The sequence below is a fragment of the Zootoca vivipara genome, chromosome 5, assembly GCF_963506605.1.
Source record: "Zootoca vivipara chromosome 5, rZooViv1.1, whole genome shotgun sequence".
Lineage (NCBI taxonomy): Eukaryota > Metazoa > Chordata > Lepidosauria > Squamata > Lacertidae > Zootoca > Zootoca vivipara.
The window spans coordinates 70,972,174-70,989,319 of record NC_083280.1 but is presented as its reverse complement, the minus strand read 5'-3'; the positions used below and the strand labels follow the sequence as shown (position 1 = coordinate 70,989,319).

General features: G+C 43.7%; 1 protein-coding gene across 1 annotated transcript in view; it reads right to left on the bottom strand.

Moving 5' to 3' along the window:
* The window catches only part of CDH23 (cadherin related 23), a 398,194-nt gene that overhangs the window by 73,347 nt on the left and 307,701 nt on the right, over positions 1-17,146 (bottom strand). The window contains exons 28-37 of the mRNA XM_060274909.1: positions 15,217-15,277; positions 13,743-13,891; positions 11,428-11,563; positions 10,299-10,687; positions 10,107-10,208; positions 8,948-8,950; positions 5,903-6,052; positions 3,824-3,952; positions 1,434-1,562; positions 683-910 (exon numbers count right to left, since the gene is read on the bottom strand). Coding sequence (XP_060130892.1) covers positions 683-910; positions 1,434-1,562; positions 3,824-3,952; positions 5,903-6,052; positions 8,948-8,950; positions 10,107-10,208; positions 10,299-10,687; positions 11,428-11,563; positions 13,743-13,891; positions 15,217-15,277 — 1,476 coding nt within the window. The remainder of the gene's footprint in view (positions 1-682; positions 911-1,433; positions 1,563-3,823; positions 3,953-5,902; positions 6,053-8,947; positions 8,951-10,106; positions 10,209-10,298; positions 10,688-11,427; positions 11,564-13,742; positions 13,892-15,216; positions 15,278-17,146) is intronic.

Here is a 17,146-nt window from a genome sequence, read left to right as displayed (position 1 = left end):
GTAGCAGAGATAAGAAACTCTAAGGTTAGTAGTAAAGGTAAAGGGACCCCTGACCATTAGGTCTAGTCGCGGATGACTCGGGTTGCGGCGCTCATCTCGCGTTATTGGCCAAGGGAGCCGGTGTACAGCTTCCTATTTATCTACTTGCACTTTGACGTGCTTTCGAATTCCTAGGTTGGCAGGAGCAGGGACCAAACAACAGGAGCTCACGCCATCGCGGGGATTTGAACCGCCGACCTTCTGATCGGCAAGCCCTAGGCTGTATGGTGTAAATCCTTTCCAGTTACTTTAAACAGGTTCCACCACTGTGCCTATATAAAAGCAGTATTTAACTGACCAGCATATTTATAAATGTGTGAGAACTTGTTCTGCTTTACCTCCGAGTTCTAAGAGGCAACACAATCTGGATATCATGAATGTATACACTCTCTGTAATAACTGGACGGATCACTAAAATTATAACGTGTGTTTGCGTGACCTTAATGTTAAATATGGACCATGTACTGAATCTGAAAACACAGCATTTTCAAAATAATCTTCCAATTTCAGAACTAGATGGAACTAGGCAAATCCACCCTGCTCAGTTTTTCGTGGGACCTTTATCCCACAATAAGTGTATTCAATATTACTCAAGATCACTGCCAATTGCAAAATGTGGCATCGCATCATCACCACCACATACCGAGAGGGCTGGGTTGCCTTCGTCCTCCACAGTGACTACCAGCTGGTAGAACTGCTGCCTCTCACGGTCTGGAGGGGAAGGGCGGGTGGCGATCTCTCCGGTCACTCTGTCCATGCGAAAGGTCAGTTCCTCATTCCCTCGAGTGATGTAGTAGGAGAGGACACTGTTGAGGCCACTATCCCTGTCAGTTGCTCGCACCTGAGCCACAGCAGTACCTCCACCCACGTTCTGTGAGCACAAAAAGAAATGAATATTAGTCTGGCATATCTATATCTATACATACTTCTCTAAAAATGGAACTGTGTCATAAAATTTGGATTTGGGATTAGGCAAAGACTCCCAGATGGGTGGGGTATAAATAATAAATTATTATTATTATTATTATTACATCATCTTCCTACGGCAACAGATAGACTAGAACTGGTTTCTTATTGGAGCTCTTGTTGTTCAACGTGGGACTCACAAGCAATTCGAGAGGATTGGCCAGTTCACCAAATCAAAAGTTCCCTCAACCTGATAGAGAAGCTACACGTTGGACACAGGGGCCAAAATTTTATATCTATTAATTTAATCTGGATGGCACAATGAGCAGGGCTCTGCTGCCTAAACCCAGAAGGACATTGTCAAACAAGATTCTCAAGTAAGTGTCTATATATGTTGCAGAATATGAGGGGCTGTTGGGGTTAGAACCAGATCTTCCTTTTGCACAAATAACTCTCTTCACAGAAAGCCAGCAAGCAGAGAAGCTTACCTCATTAACACTAACGTTGTAACCATATGGATTTGCAATAACTGGTGGATTATCGTTAACATCCAGTATATTCACTCTTAAGGTGTGTTCTTTCCTGCGAGGTGGGACACCTCTGTCAGATGCTTGAATCTGGAATGTAGCACAAAGGTTCTAATCAGGAGAAAAGCTCATAGCCTTGGTCAAGCCTGTTACTTAACTGAAATGAGAATGGCCTAAATACGTAAACATCCCATAGCCATGAAGCTCTGGCATGAGCTAAGCCAATCTCTCCCACACACCCCATCACATATTTACCTACTGGTTACTTTATGGAACCTGGAGTATGTATGTGCATTAGTTTATTTGTATAAATAATGCATATAATATGCAAGAGCTGTTTGTATTTTTCATGGAATGCTCCATTATCTCTTGACCAGGAGCCCTCAGACATGGACGTCTGTTAATTTGGCTCATATACTAATTTCTGACTCAGCTCTACCAGACATACAGTTCCCTGTTCCTTGCAGAAGGCCTCTCCTCTCCTCTCCTCTTCACGGAGGGGAGGTGGAGGTGTTGTGAGCGGGAACTGCTTCCCGCGCTCACAGGGGGCTTAGTCAGCCCCCTGCGTCACTGAGTCCTGTGCCCGCATCACGCCCACCGGCCAGCCTATACGCCTGGGTGGGGGCATGCCTTAGCTGTATTTGAATGACCACGGGAACATGCACTCTTCCTTCTTGTTCCTCCCTCCCTTAGGCTTTGCCTTCGTTTCTTGACCTTGGTGTGGACTTCGGTTGATCGCCTTGGTTGTCCAGGGGGCCTGGTAGGATTTTTTTTCCACTTGACAGATTGGCACCAGCCAATTGGTTTTTTGCCTACTTCGTAGCAAATCATCACAACTTTGTAAGGTTTGGAGGTTAGGCATTGAAAAATGCGTTGTGTGTCGGAGGGGAGGTTGTGGCCATCATCTACCGCTCCCCTTGAAGGGTATTCCGTTAAAGGAATCCGGCGATCGTGTTTCCTGCCCGATGCCTTAGTGGTGGCTAGGGCCATGGCTCGACCCCCTGGTGACTCTAGGGGAAAGCTTCCAGTTGATTTGCATCAACAAGCCTCCCCCTACTGGTTGTTAACCCTTGTGTGACTCCTGGCACAGCGGGCAGGAGTCAAGTATAGTCTGTCCGATCCAATGCCTAAGCCAATACCACTCACATTCTGTAACCAAGTTGTGGCCTTTTTTAGCCCATTAACCTAAATACGTGTGTCCATATGTATTATTTTATCTCCAAGCGGGGGTGGGGCCTTGACTCACAAACAAGTTCCCCTAGCCCTGAGCTACATTCCCCCATCCATCTGTTGCTCCTGAGGGGCTTCCTCTCCAAATATTCAGTTGTGTATGAGATCTATGAGTCCTTAGCATGCCTAGTAGCACCATGCACAGAACAATGCAACACAAGAGACTGTCAAATAGCTCTACTTTGACGTAAGATGAGTAAACAGAGCAGCAGAAGTAATTGCAGTGAACAATCTTAAGTGTGGTCTGATGGTGATGGATACAGCCAGGTTTGACAATTAGTATTACTAGAGAATCATTTTGAACAGAAGAATGTATGAGCTGTTCGGCAGTGGAACTTGCTGCCAAGGAGTGTGGTGGAGTCTCCTTCTTTGGAGGTCTTTAAGTGGAGGCTTGACAGCCATCTGTCAGGAATGCTTTGATGGTGTTTCCTGCTTGGCAGGGGGTTGGACTGGATGGCCCTTGTGGTCTCTTCCAACTCTATGATTCTATTGTGGTAGGCTGATCCACCTCTTCCTCTGGTGGCAAGTTTAAGAGATGCCCCATGGTAACATAGCTTCACACTACTTAAAACTACAGCAGATTGTGTGGCCTTGGGAAAGTTGCTGTCCCAAGCAGGATAGTTGTGTACATAAAATTCCACTTTGGAAGAAAAGTTGGACAAAGTGGCATTTTTGTGTGTGTGTAAAAAACAAAACAAAACAGGAAAGTTGGAGCTGGAGGCTATGCGATTGCTCTTTGGAACTGCCACTGTGAAGTTCAGCTCTGAGGCAAACAACTGCAAGGAGTTACAGTCTTACTAAACCAATTACTTTGGCAATGAATTCCAATCTGTGTCTCAGAACAATTTTTAATATATTCAAATAATGTAAAATATATTGTTCCGAGCACATTTGTAGTTCAAAATACAAGGGATGCATTATTATTATTTTCTTATACAGGTGTTATCAAGGCAGTAAGTGAAATAATTGGCCATACTGTAAACATGCAGATGCTGCGATTACAGAGTCTAGACAACAATAAGTTGGCTAATCACATTTGGTATATATAGCTGCTTGCCTGGATCTGGCAAATGGTGTGATTGTGCAGCAAGCAACTTGGATTGTGGGCATCACTAAATTACCTTTAAAGTGTAGTGTTCAATCATTTCCCGGTCCAATGGTCTGGCCACAAACACTTCTCCATAGGTGTTGTTGGTTGTGCGGATTTCAAATGCCCTGCCTATGTTTCCTGATACTATAGAAAAAGTCACCTGTAAAAAGATAATTCATATATACAAAATAAATAAATAATAATAATCACAATGATGGCTGGGAGGTTTAGGGGATCTTGTGAATTCCATAGGAGAACAGTAGATCTATAAATTCAAAATGATGCATACGAAAGCACCTTTTCAGACTGAAACTGCTTGTGAAATTCATAACAGCGGATCATTTCAGGCAGCAAATTAAAGAAAAAACACACCACGCCTTAAACACAGAGTGCTTCCTGTTCCATACAGAGAGGACTTCCTTTTAGTACATTGTGGTGGTGAGAACGCTGCCATCTGTTTTTTTCAGGTCCATTGTCCCATCTGTCAGCTGTCAAGCAGCCTCTCGGCACCAAAGGAACTTGTTTATGATATTGTTTTCCCCCTAACACCTTTCAAAGCCATCTGCTCCATCCATTGCATCTTAAGAGTCCAAGTTATATTTAGTGCTAGTGATTTCACCTTGCAGGCAGGGAAACGCCACCACTGAAGATCAGGGCCTTACAGGAGCCAGTTCAAAGAACTGAGGGAAGCAGAAGGGCAAAGGGCTCCCATGATGTGAGGTGGGACTCACAGATTGGAGGTGGACTCTGTTGAGGCCAGAAGACTTTACTGTTGCCTCCTGATAGCAGTCAGGACGACTGGCAACGGCAGCAGTAGAAGTTTGCTTCTGTATAGTCCCTTCCTGATGGTAATATGTGAATTAGCCCTGAAGGAGAAACAGTGCCTATAGAGCAGGCACCCCCAAACTCGGCCCTCCAGATGTTTTGGGACTACAGTTCCCATCAGCCCTGACCACTGGTCCTGTTAGCTAGGGATGATGGGAGTTGTAATCCCAAAACATCTGGAGGGCCGAGTTTGGGGATACCTGCTATAGAGAGACTTACTGGGTTGTTGGTAGGATAAAGTTGCCATTTCACCTGTCTCAATGGTTGCACCAGAGCTTTCCATCACCAAGAAAGGACAGTGCAGAAAAAAGGTCTCTGACAAAATCCTTACACATTTTGTCAGGTGCCCCCTGGCCCACCCAGGCGCTAGCAGTGGCAGGCCTATCATCCCTGCTAATCCCATCGGACCTCAACAAAAATCCCGAAATCAGCTGCACCTGCTCAGTCTTTCAGTGGATAAGAGCAGCCCAAGAGAATAGCAAAATGGTGTGTCCCCTCTCACTCCCAGTAAAAGTTCCTTATGCATTTCACCTGGATAGCATTTCTCAACTAAAGGCAAAGGGAGTCGATAATGTGTGTGTGTGTTTGGGGGAGAATGCACGCACGCACGCGCACACACAAGCGACAGTGCTTTATACTTGTGCTTCGATGTCACATATGGCTGTGTGATTCAATCTACAATATTTCTCCTTCAGAGAACAACCTTGCACTCCAATGCCAGCCAGAAACTAGACTGTAGATTTTTTTTTTAAAAAAATGTCAGCTTCCCCTTTAAAATCAAGTTTATTGATTACAAGGCCATGAAGGATGCAGCTGTTTCAGAGCTGTTATTTGTGGAACCCAACAGATCTCTGCACTCTGATGATGCCCTATGTAAGACAACAGAAGCTTTGATGAGCAGCCTGGTGTTCTTCATCAGTCTATGAGGCTTCCTACATAGCTGTTTCTGAATCATGCGTAGGGCACATATATCTACTTGGAAAGGATCACGAGTTTAATCCAAAGCAGGAAGTATGCAATAACAATGAAACCAATTTGCCATCACGATAAGGGCAAAAAACCAGGGTTCACCAATTATAGCTTCTGTATATTGCTAACTCACTATGCAAATATCCACCATTCACCTTCAAAGTTCTTACACAGAAACTAGGTTTTCCTTAATTTTGATCCTATCCCTAAAGCACCAAATTATAATAAGCAAAACGTGACCGACCCAACACATCTCAACACCCTTTTGCTAACTCCACAGTAACTGTGCATTTTGAAGCTACACAATCATTGCTACCTGCCCGTTGCTTCCTGCATCAGGGTCCCTGGCCAAAACCAGAGCAATTCGACGTCCAACAGAACTGTCCTCTGCTACGCTCACAGATGAGTCGGAAGTAATGTCAAACTGTGGGCTGTTGTCATTCTCATCCAATATGGTGATTGTAACCTGTCCAATGGAGAATGTAGATATGAATAAGAGCTCTGTCTGTCTGTCTGTCTGTCTCTCACAGACACCTGTGCTAGAGCTGGGGAGAAACAGTGATTTAGCCAAAAATTCATTAGATTGACCTTATAATGTGAGGAGAAATGATTTCGTGAAATTGATCCACACAATTTTATTTCTCCAAATTGTTTAACAGATTCTTTAAGCATTGCCTATTCCTTGGAAGCATACTTAGCACTTAAAGAAAACAAACTGCTAGAGGAATGACCCACCCATTCTAGAAAAGTATCATCCTCTCTGTAACATCCCTTTTTTAATGGTGGCCGCCATTATGAATTTACTCAAATTTTAAAAACATCTTAGAATAGGCTTTCTGGAAAAAAGGCAAAATGATGACCATTCTTCCTGCCCCAGAAAATCACCCTACTCCCAAAATATTGGTGAAGCAAAACAGCCCATTCTGAGGTTGATGAAACGGCTGAGCAATAGTCATTGTCCGTGCGGTATAACCCTACTTTCTGCATAATCAGAGCAAACACAAGGACCCTTGCATTTACAGCTTGAATTGAAGCTGCTGCTGCAAAGGGATGCTCATGTTTGCAGCAAGCCCCATTTTGGGGTTGCATAAATGCAGATCCCAGCCAGCTTGCTGTAAGTGTTGATCAGCTGCTCAGCACTTACGACTCGTGGCAGGCACCAGCTGCACTATGGAATGCCCAGTGGAGAACTACAAAACACAACCAATCACAGCTGGCTTCCTATAAGTGCCAATCAGTAGTTTGGCACTTCCAGCAAGCTGGCTTGGGGCAAGCATCAGTTGCACTCCAGACTTTGGAAACCCAGCAGCGCAGCCAATCCCAGTCAGTTTGCTATAAGGTGTTTACTGCGATCAGCTTCACTACTGATGGGGAACTCTGCTGTGCAGGGAAATCGCCGCAGGCTTGCTGTCACTGCCAATCAGCTGATGACACTAACAGCAAGCCTCGTTTGCTAGTCAACAATCAGGAGAACTTGAAGGCTTCTGAAAGCTTCTTGGTAGCGATGTCCCCACTTGTCCCTCACCTGCTATATAAGATATGACAGATGGGCATGGTTTGGGGGAAATTGGACCACAGGCCGAAATTGGCCCCTTGCTGGGTTTAAATGGTCCCATGGTCTGGAGTTATCTCACCCCCTGGGCTAAGGTATAATGTCTACGTTAAAAGGCAAAAGCCTTAAACTGAAGAACTAGGTCAGTGTTTCCCAAACTTGGGTCTCTAGCTGTTCGTTGGACTACAACTCCCATCATCCCTAGCTAACAGGACCAGTGGTCAGGGATGATGGGAATTGTAGTTCGAAAACATCTGGAGGGCCGAGTTTGGGGATGCCTGCTCTAACACTTCTGTATGGCTGGAAGAACTAATTCAAGTTTACTCAGAAGCAAATACCTCTCTGTTCAATAGGACTTACTGTAAACATGGACTGGGTCGTAGGCTTCATGTGCATTCAGGCACTTCTAATATAGCGAGTTCCTCTAATCTTCACAACCACATTGACAGAGGGAAGTGGAAACCTCCCATTTATTATAGAGGCTCTGCACAACACCTCACTGGTGTTGACACACGAGCCCATTTAGCAATACATGTAGCCCAGAAATACATGGAAATCCCAGCCCACAGTTACATTAGTCAACTCACACAGCATCAAAATATTCTCAGAATCACTTTGCTGTGAGAACTGCCATCAGTAGCTCATTTTTTTTGTTTTTTTGTTAAGGGATCAGGTTGTTATGGATGTGCCTCAGCTGCAGTCGTGAGTCCAGAATCACCCTGATAGTATTCAAGCTGTGTTTTCTGTCATTAGCTAAAGGAAATGCTGTCATATCTAAAAATAACTGTGCATGCACACACACAATACACAAAAGGAGGAGAAAAAGAGGAAGATGCTTTTATTTATGAGTCTTTATTTACCTGGTTAAAGGCTCCAGCTGCAGGGACAGGCAGCAGGGCCTGCTTCTAGAGGGAGGCTGAGACCCTCTCTCCACTTCTTTTAGGGTGATTTTTTATTCTTGTTGCAAAAAAAATCAATCAAAAGGAGAGGCATGCTTCTCCACTTCAAGAACAAGCAGCTGCTGTCTCCTCTAATCAACCTCAATTCCTTCCATTGTTGACTCTCTTTCGGCCCATTTTTTCCAACACAACATTCCCAAACCTTTGTTCAGAGATGTGCCTTATTATTATTATTATTATTATTATTATTATTATTATTATTATTATTATTATTCCTTCTCCTATTCCATTGCTGTGTTGTCTCACTTAAGACTTTGGGGGCTGAGCCCTACTTCAAGTAAAACTTGGGGGACTGAGGAGGACTGTCTATCACAAAACCCAATTTACTGTTTCTAAATTCCAGTGTACCCAGAATATGGCTGGGATGGACATGAAAAGATCTGAGAGAAAAACGACCCTTCCATCCACTCCCCTTTCAGTCTCAATCCTAGGGGGAAAGGGTTGCCTAGAAGAGTCACAAATGAGTCTGTGAGGCATTTATGTTCTGACTGGGTGCACATTCTTAGGAGCAGCAAGTCATTTGTTTAGAGAGGACTGAACAAGGCCTGCCTGGCAAGGTAGAACAGCTGTCTTCTTTAAAAGAATTTAGAATGCTGGAACTGAAATGTGAAGGTAACTTTGGTTCCCTGCATAGCTGGGAACTAGCTGCCTCAAAAGTGCTAGGGAATTCTAAAGCTTGCATGCACTTCAGAATCCAATAAATGGCATTCCTCAGCTTGCCTGTTTTGCATCCTATACTTGCACCCCACATGACAATGTATAGCAACAGCTACTTGCTTGAAAGCCACAACAAAGGGTCACAGGCAACAACAGAGGAAGGATAAACACAATGGAGGGGGAGCACTCTTACCTTCTGTTGGAGAGAAGCACAAAATAGGATGGAGAAAAAGAAGAAGAAGAAAAACAGTTATTAGATTTAAATCCTATTAAACAATGTGGTTTGAATTCAATGCTTTGGGAAAGGTCAGCTGTAGATGCAATGTAACAAGGCACAGATGCAATGAAAGGAAAACACAGGTGAACCATGTCCAAACTCTGCTATTGTTGCTTTGCCAATATCTTTCAGTCATCTAAGATACGTGGCATCCTCAACTATTTTGTTGCCAAGTCTCTCAACCAATTGAACACCAAGGACTGTTCAGGAATATCGATGTATTCCAACCTGCAACTTTCCCCCCTGGGAATTTGGCCCCTAGAAGCTCTTAGTTGCCCCAGGGAGGGAAGTTGCAATGAATGTTCACATGAAATGTGGCAAGCCCAAGATCACTGGATGCAAGAATGTCTTTCATTGTAACTGCTTTTATAATGTTTTAAATTGCATTTGTTTTAATAGTGTTGGATGCTTTTGCTTTTTTTTTTTTTACATTGTGACTCTGGGCTGCTTAGGACCAAGGGTGGGATATAAATTAGGTCAATAAATAAATAAATAAAACACGGTGGGAATCTGTGCCAGGAAGGAATGCTTGCCACGGCAAATGCCTGCATTTCGCTAGAAGTGCTAAATTTGTATCTGAAAACTGTTAATTTAAACACCTCAGATAACAAGGCTGTGCTCAGTGACAATATAAAACAATTCAGAAATGTTACACACACACACACACACACACACACACACACACACACACACACACACAGTCGTACCTCGGAAGTTGGACGCCTTGCGAGTTGAATGTTTTGGCTCCAGAACGCCACGGAGCTGGAAGTGAGTGTTCCGGTTTGCTAACGTTCTTTGGAACACAAACATCTGACACGACGTCCGCAGCTTCTGATTGGCTGCAGGAGCTTCCTGCAGCCAATCGGAAGTCGTGCCTTGGTTTCCAAACATTTTCTAAGTTGAACAGACTTCCGGAATGGATTCTGTTCAACTTCCAAGGTACGACTGTATAAGCTTTCCTGGGGAAACAATAAACTTTTCCTGGGTGGTGGTGAGGACCTAGCCTTGGAAAGAATAGCCAACTCAACACTGTCCTACCCTACAAAGCCAAAGGGTTACAGCAAAAATAGCTCACCACAGTTGAGTCAAGCTTCGGACCACCATCATCTGCAACAACAGTTAGGGTGTAAAAATCTCCTTTCTCTCGATCTACCTGTCCTTTGACTGTGATCACACCCTGCCAGGGGAAAAAACACACACGAATACATGAATTCCCAACGCCAGAGTATTATCTTAGGTGAAGGAGGTCCACCTGTAAACTACTCACAGTGATGCCATTTATTTTGAACAAAGACAGAGCCTGAGGATTTGTATTGGGGTCAAACTTGTACGTGATCTGGTTCAGGTTATCGATGGAGCGCGCCTGGACTCGGAGGACTTCAGATCCCAGGGGGATGTTCTCTGTGATCACTGCTTCATACGTGGCATTTGAGAACTGCACGGCCTCATCCAGTTCATTGAGGAGGCTGACATAAACACTGCAGAAGCCTTGGTTATGGGGGGGTGCTTGGTCTGTGGCTGAAACATTCATCAGATAGCTGGTTTTCGTCTCGTAGTCCAGGTAGTCGATGGTGGTAATGAGACCGGTGCTCTCGTCGATTTCAAACTTCCCCTCGGAACCTGAGATGATTTTGTAATTCACAAGGCCTCCGTTTCCTAAGGGGGGGGAAACACAGTTAAAGGTGCAAGGCACATGTAAGAAGCCATGATTCAATTGCACAGTGCTCTGGGATGAGAGATCAAAAATCCAGAGAGGTGCTTAAAAACTTACACAGCAACTTATAAGGAAAAAATAACGTATGTACTTCTGCGTCATATCTCAGGATTCCCCTGAATATATGTGAACCTCCCCATTGCACACGCATGGTCCCCATTTGGCTACAAACTTGTCGCATTCAGCACTTAAGTTCAGCATTAGAAGGAGCAATTGTACCATAGCTGCCAAGTTCCGGCCTGAGAAATAAGGGACTGGACCGGAAGTAGCAGACCGGAAGTAGTGCTGCTGCCATTTTGGAACTGGGCGGAGCATGCTCAGAAGCTACTTTTGATGCTGCTCTGCCCTGTTCCAAAATGGCCGCTGCACCAGAAGTCACGCTGCAGCCATTTTGGAACTGGGCAAAGCAGCATCAAAAGTCGCTTCTGAGCATGCTCCGCCCAGTTCCAAAATGTCCGCCGCGCCAGAATAAACCAGGGAAAAACGAAAAAATCTGTTTTTTCAGCTGGGAACAGCTGGAAAAACAGGGGTTTTCCAGGGAATACGGGAGACTTGGCAGCTATGAATTGTACTCCTCCACCAAGAATAAAGGCAACACTGACAAGCAAGAGACCACAAACACAAATCATGGCGAGTCACAATGGCCGGGGGGGGGGATGACTATTCCATGCTGTTTCTGTACCTGTGTCTCGATCTGTTGCCCGAACAACTGCAACAGATGTCCCGATCCCAGCGGTCTCACGCAGTCCCAGCCGGTTATATTGCCTTTGGGTAAATACTGGCACTTCATCGTTGACGTCTTCCACGTACACTATGACCTGGGGAAAGTTAAGGTGCAGTTAATTTATTTGCCCGGAATCTGTTCTGGAGAAAAAGAAGTGACACTTGATAAGGAAGAGGAGTCTTGATGTGGACATCACAGCACAGAATTATGGAGTTCTACTGGACCCAAAGATCAGTTCCATGGTGAAATATATGACCAGTCTCTCATGCCTCTTCACAACAAACAGAAACAACCTGTGTAACAAGCAGAGCGCAAGTACACTGCAGGAAGCTATCAGCAAAGCAAATATCTCCTGGTAATCAACAAAGAATAAAAACAAAGCAAAGCCCAGGCACCATAAGGGGGAAATTCCTTTCCATGGCAAATTGCTGTGATATGCCACTGAATATCTTGTCTCTAGCTGTGGCAAGTACTGTCGCCCCAGAGGAAAGGAAAGACAGCCGATATCATAAGAATCTGATCTTGGTGCAGTGCAACTGAGGCAAGCTGTGTAGAATTTTCCATTCTTTTAAAATTTTAAATTCTTACTTATTTTTTCATAAGCAGGTAGGTACATACAGATTATTTGTAACCAAAAGAAGACAATGAAAAGAATTAAAATGATAGAAAAAAGAAAGAAATAGCACAACTGACGGCCCCCTATCAGGGAAATGGTATAATGCTGCCAAAAATTAATACTTTTTCATTTTTGTTCTCTAATAAATTTTTGCTGGAGGTTCAGGATCAAAAGCTCCATCATCTATCATCGGGGTTAGTTGGCAGGCACCAGACGTTCCATACCTTGCTTGCCAGAACAGTCTGGATATTATGCGCATCATTTATGTATATAAAAAAAATAAAGTTTGCCAAACCTTAAAACAATTTCTCTTACTGACTTTGACTCTGCCTCAACCATATTTGATACACTCACTTTTCCATAATCATTAGAAACCAGACCTGATTTAAGCAAGCCTCTTTTCTCAGTTCCTCCCAATTCCCAACTTTTATATTCCATTCCATTTTTCAAGACAGCAGCTAGACCCTCCCTAATGTCTATTTCCAGCAGGTGAATTGGTGTTTTTGCATATTAACATGGCAGTAGCTAATTAATTAGGAAGAATGTAAAGTCCTTAAAAATGGATCAGTGTAATCCTGTGCGTGCTACAACAAGGTAATTGCTGAAGCCATGCTGCATAATTATAAGGGCAGGGGGAGCTGGCATAAAGCTGCCCAACACACTTGAGATTTCTCTCATTCCATTTGTCTGCAGCAAGCCTTTGAGATTATGAACAGAGGTATAACCCTGATACTGTCCATACTCACAAAATTCCATTCCGAGTGTAGCAGAGTCATAAATGGCTGTCAAAAATTTGTCATTAATTTTGTCATTTAATTTGTCATTAAATGGATTCTAATGAAGTTCCACTGACATTTGGTAAGGTCAAGAACGATTAGAAAATCTATTTTACTTGGACTCCCCACATTTTAGCAGGTTTCTCCTACCACAGAAACCACAACAGAATATACAGGATGCACGGGGAAATTATGAGGGCTTCTGCAGCATTTTAAGTGAAGGTGAGCTGTTGTGAGTGTTGAGGATGAGCTCCACCAACATGTCTCCAAAGCACTATGCAAAAATGGGGTCACCTGGCGTCATTGAGATGTCAGTTCCTTGGACAGGTGGGTGAGCTCTGCCCACTAGTCAAAGTTGGCCCATGGTGGGTGGAGAGGTAATTTCCCACCCCTGGGTTATATGAATGCACTGTTCTCTTCTAGATCTGGGGAGGTTCCTAGGCCTGAGTACACAGATCCACAGTAACTCACTTAAGTCCCTGCCTCAGACCTCAAGGTTTCTGATTCAAGCTGTGGGATATCACTGTGTTATGCATGTGCTGCTTTCAGAAATTCTTTATGCATTGACTTTGTTACTTAATTCATTCAGAGGAGCAAAGATATTAAACAAAGAACAAGTGCTCAAAAGTTCTCTGTTGGGAGAACAGTTTGCAAAATTTTCATCTCTGCGGAACCTATGCATATATATGCTCAGCATTTGATACTTTAAAAAAAATTGCACTCTAAAACACTTTGCAATTCCCCATTGATCTTCACCAAACTGTAAACCTGATTTAACAAAACCCTTATAGCCAGCTCCACTATAACCAGCGGAAGATTGTAATTTCCCTGTGCCGCCTTAAGGCAGATCCCCTTGTGGAATCTTGAAGAGGCATTATTACCCTAACAGAGCTCCTCATGGCTCCTTGTTCACTATTGTAGGCTTCCACTTCAAGGACATGGGAGGAATTGTGTTCTCTGTCCAAGGGCCGTAAGCCTCGCATGACCAGTCCACTGCTGGGATTGATCCGGAAGTTGTTGTAACTGTTTCCTGTGGATGACAAACAAAGGCTACAGAAGATGACATTATGCCTTCAATTTGAAGACCTCAAGTCCCATTACAGGAGTGTTTCAGAACAGGGAGAGAGGTGGATCAATTAACACCAATAGGATTTTGAATTTATAAAAAAGCCAGTATAGCAATGCAACATATAGACTCTTAAAGGTAAAGATAAAGGGACCCCTGACCATTAGGTCCAGCTGTGACCGACTCTGGGGTTGCGGCGCTCATCACGCTTTACTGCCCGAGGGAGCTGGCGTACAGCTTCCAGGTCATGTGGCCAGCATGACTAAGCCGCTTCTGGTGAACCAGAGCAGTGCACGGAAATGCCATTTACCTTCCCACCTGAGCGGTACCTATTTATCCACTTTCGCTTTTGATGTGCTTTCAAACTGCTAGGTGGGCAGGAGCTGGGACCAAGCAATGGGAGCTCACCCCGTCGCGGGGATTCGAACCGTCGACCTTCTGATCGGCAAGCCCCAGGCTCTGTGGTTTAACCCACAGTGCCACCCGCGTCCAAAGATATAGACTCTTACACTACATTAAATGATTATGCACAGTCTCCTACCCTTTCAAACAGGCCTCTTCCCAAAGTTGCATTTTTCTTTCTTTTGAAGTGCCTGCAAAGCTTTGTTGCATACATGTTAATGTACCATGCAGGTTTGTCCCTTAGGCCACACATGCCACTTCTAACCTTGCTTGTTCATATTGTAGCCAGTCCTTTATCTTTACCATCTGCTGAACAGTCCTTTTTGTTTTTCCCCAACTCCCTTTTTCTATCCCTCCCCCCCCACCCCAAATCCATTCCAAAGTTCTTTCCCCCTCAGCTTCCAGCCAGGCTTTCTATTGGCTAGGGCCGAAGTTCTATCTCCAGGGCATTAAATTTCTCTTTTGAAGTCATACTTCATGCATCACGATCACATCCTTACAGATTTACTTGGAAGCAAGTCCCATTATCAGCTGAACTTACTTTCAAATAGGTATGTTTAGGATCATGACCGTGGAGTATTAGATGTTAAGACAAGCTGATGCAGCATAAGCCATTTCCTGCAATATAGTTAATCTTGAGGGTTATGAAGAATGAATTGTCAAGTTTTAATGGTACCAAGAAGTCAGATATATTAGAAGTATAATTCCCTAGGATGTATGTTTCCCAATAATTAAGTTTAAAGCCCAGAAAATGTGGAGCAGAACACATAAGGTTGCTGATGTTACGGTATGGATGAAAACGATCAATAAGGCTGTCCTAGTTATTTTATAAGTATACTGTTAATTTTTTTATCATTAAAAAAACACTATCCATTTTCTTTGCTTACCTTTGATAATCCTGTACCACACGCGGCCATTCACACCTTCATCTGCATCTGTGGCTTTCACCTTTGAACAAGCAAACAAACAAATGAAACAAGCAATAAAGGGCTACATTAATACACAAAGCTAAATCATGGTTTGCTTTACCACAGTTTGTTTAACAAATCATGAGTCATCTCATAAACCATGGCCATGGCTTACTTCTTCAAATCGTAGAATCATAGAGTTGGAAGAGACCACAAGGGCCATCCAGTCCAACCCCCTGCCAAGGAGGAAACACCATCAAAGCATTCCTGACAAATGGCTGTCAAGCCTCCGCTTAAAGACCTCCAAAGAAGGAGACTCCACCACACTCCTTGGCAGCAAATTCCACTGTCGAATAGCTCTTACTGTCAGGAAGTTCTTCCTAATGTTTAGGTGGAATCTTCTTTCTTGTAGCTTGAATCTATTGCTCTGTGTCCACTTCTCTGGAGCAGCAGAAAACAACCTTTCACCCTCTTCTATATGACATCCTTTTATATATTTGAACATGGCTATCATATCATCCCTTAACCTTCTCTTCTCCAGGCTAAACATACCCAGCTCCCTAAGCCGTTCTTCATAAGGCATTGTTTCCAGGCCTTTGACCATTTTGGTTGCCCTCCTCTGGACACGTTCCAGCTTGTCAGTATCCTTCTTGAACTGTGGTGCCCAGAACTGGACACAGCTTGGTTTGTTTTCCAGCTCCTCTCACCTTGTGGCTTTCTGCTTGGCAAGTGTCTGGGGGTGAGCAAACAAACATGGCTGAGCATGTTCAGACACAATACCAGGCCATGATTGGTAAGCCAACGATTAACCATGGCTTTACACTGCAGTTTGTTGGCAGGAAACAAACCTTGGTTCGTCTACTGGACTAGTTTCATATGCTCAAACAAATCATGGTTAGGCTAAACATATCACAGGTTACCATTATTTGAGAAACCAGGCCATTGTGTCAAAGTCCAACTATTCAACATACTTCTTTTTAGAAAATATATAACTGTTTCTACTCCCTGTCCAGTCACAGCCCATCCAATTTCAGAATCAAGCTTCTAAAGGTAAGCACCAGAACTTTGAATTCTCCTTGGAAATGCAGTAGCACCCACTGCAGCTGTTTGACAAGTAGTGAAATATGCTAGTGTTGGTTGGTGCCATTTAATGATCAAGCTCTCTGTTAGATTAACTGAAGCTTCAAAAAAGTCTTCAAAGGTCATTCACCAGGGTGGGTTAAATGCCTGAGACCAGATTTGAGATGGCTCCAGCCTCAGTCAAAAGTGCCTGGAGTAGCAACGCAACCACCTGCAGTGATTTTATATCCGAGTATTCAGCACCTTGACCTTAGGGACAGAGATACAGAACATCCGTACAGGGTAAAATCCCAGCTCAACCTTGAAGCTTGCTAGGTTTCTTTTAATTTTATTTAATAAAATGCACATACACTTGATTGTGAAAAACCTCAAAGCAGTTTACCAAACCATGAGTGGTGATTCTTAAGCCATAGTCTATGGGGCTAATGGTTGGGTTCGATGGGTATTCTGCTGGCTTGGAAGACCCATTTAAAGCAAGAGGAAAGCTTTCTTCAGAACAGTGACAAACACAGGATTCAAATGTTCCAGACAGTGAACATTTTTGGGTGAGATTCAATCATGTACCAGCAAATTCAGTTTGTGTAATTTGTTGGGAGGCCTTGAGGAAAACACCCATTCCCCCCAAAGGAATGTGACAAGAAAACACACTGGAAAATATGGGACACTTGGCTTTGATGCAGCAGCATCTAACCTCCCAGCAAACGGATCAGAATGAATGCTTATTAAATAGCTAATGTCATCTGATTTCCCTACAAACAAATCAGGATGAATGGTCGATGAGCAGGTCAGCTGGAAGCACTCTTAAGTTTCTTCCAGCACTGGTTGCAGA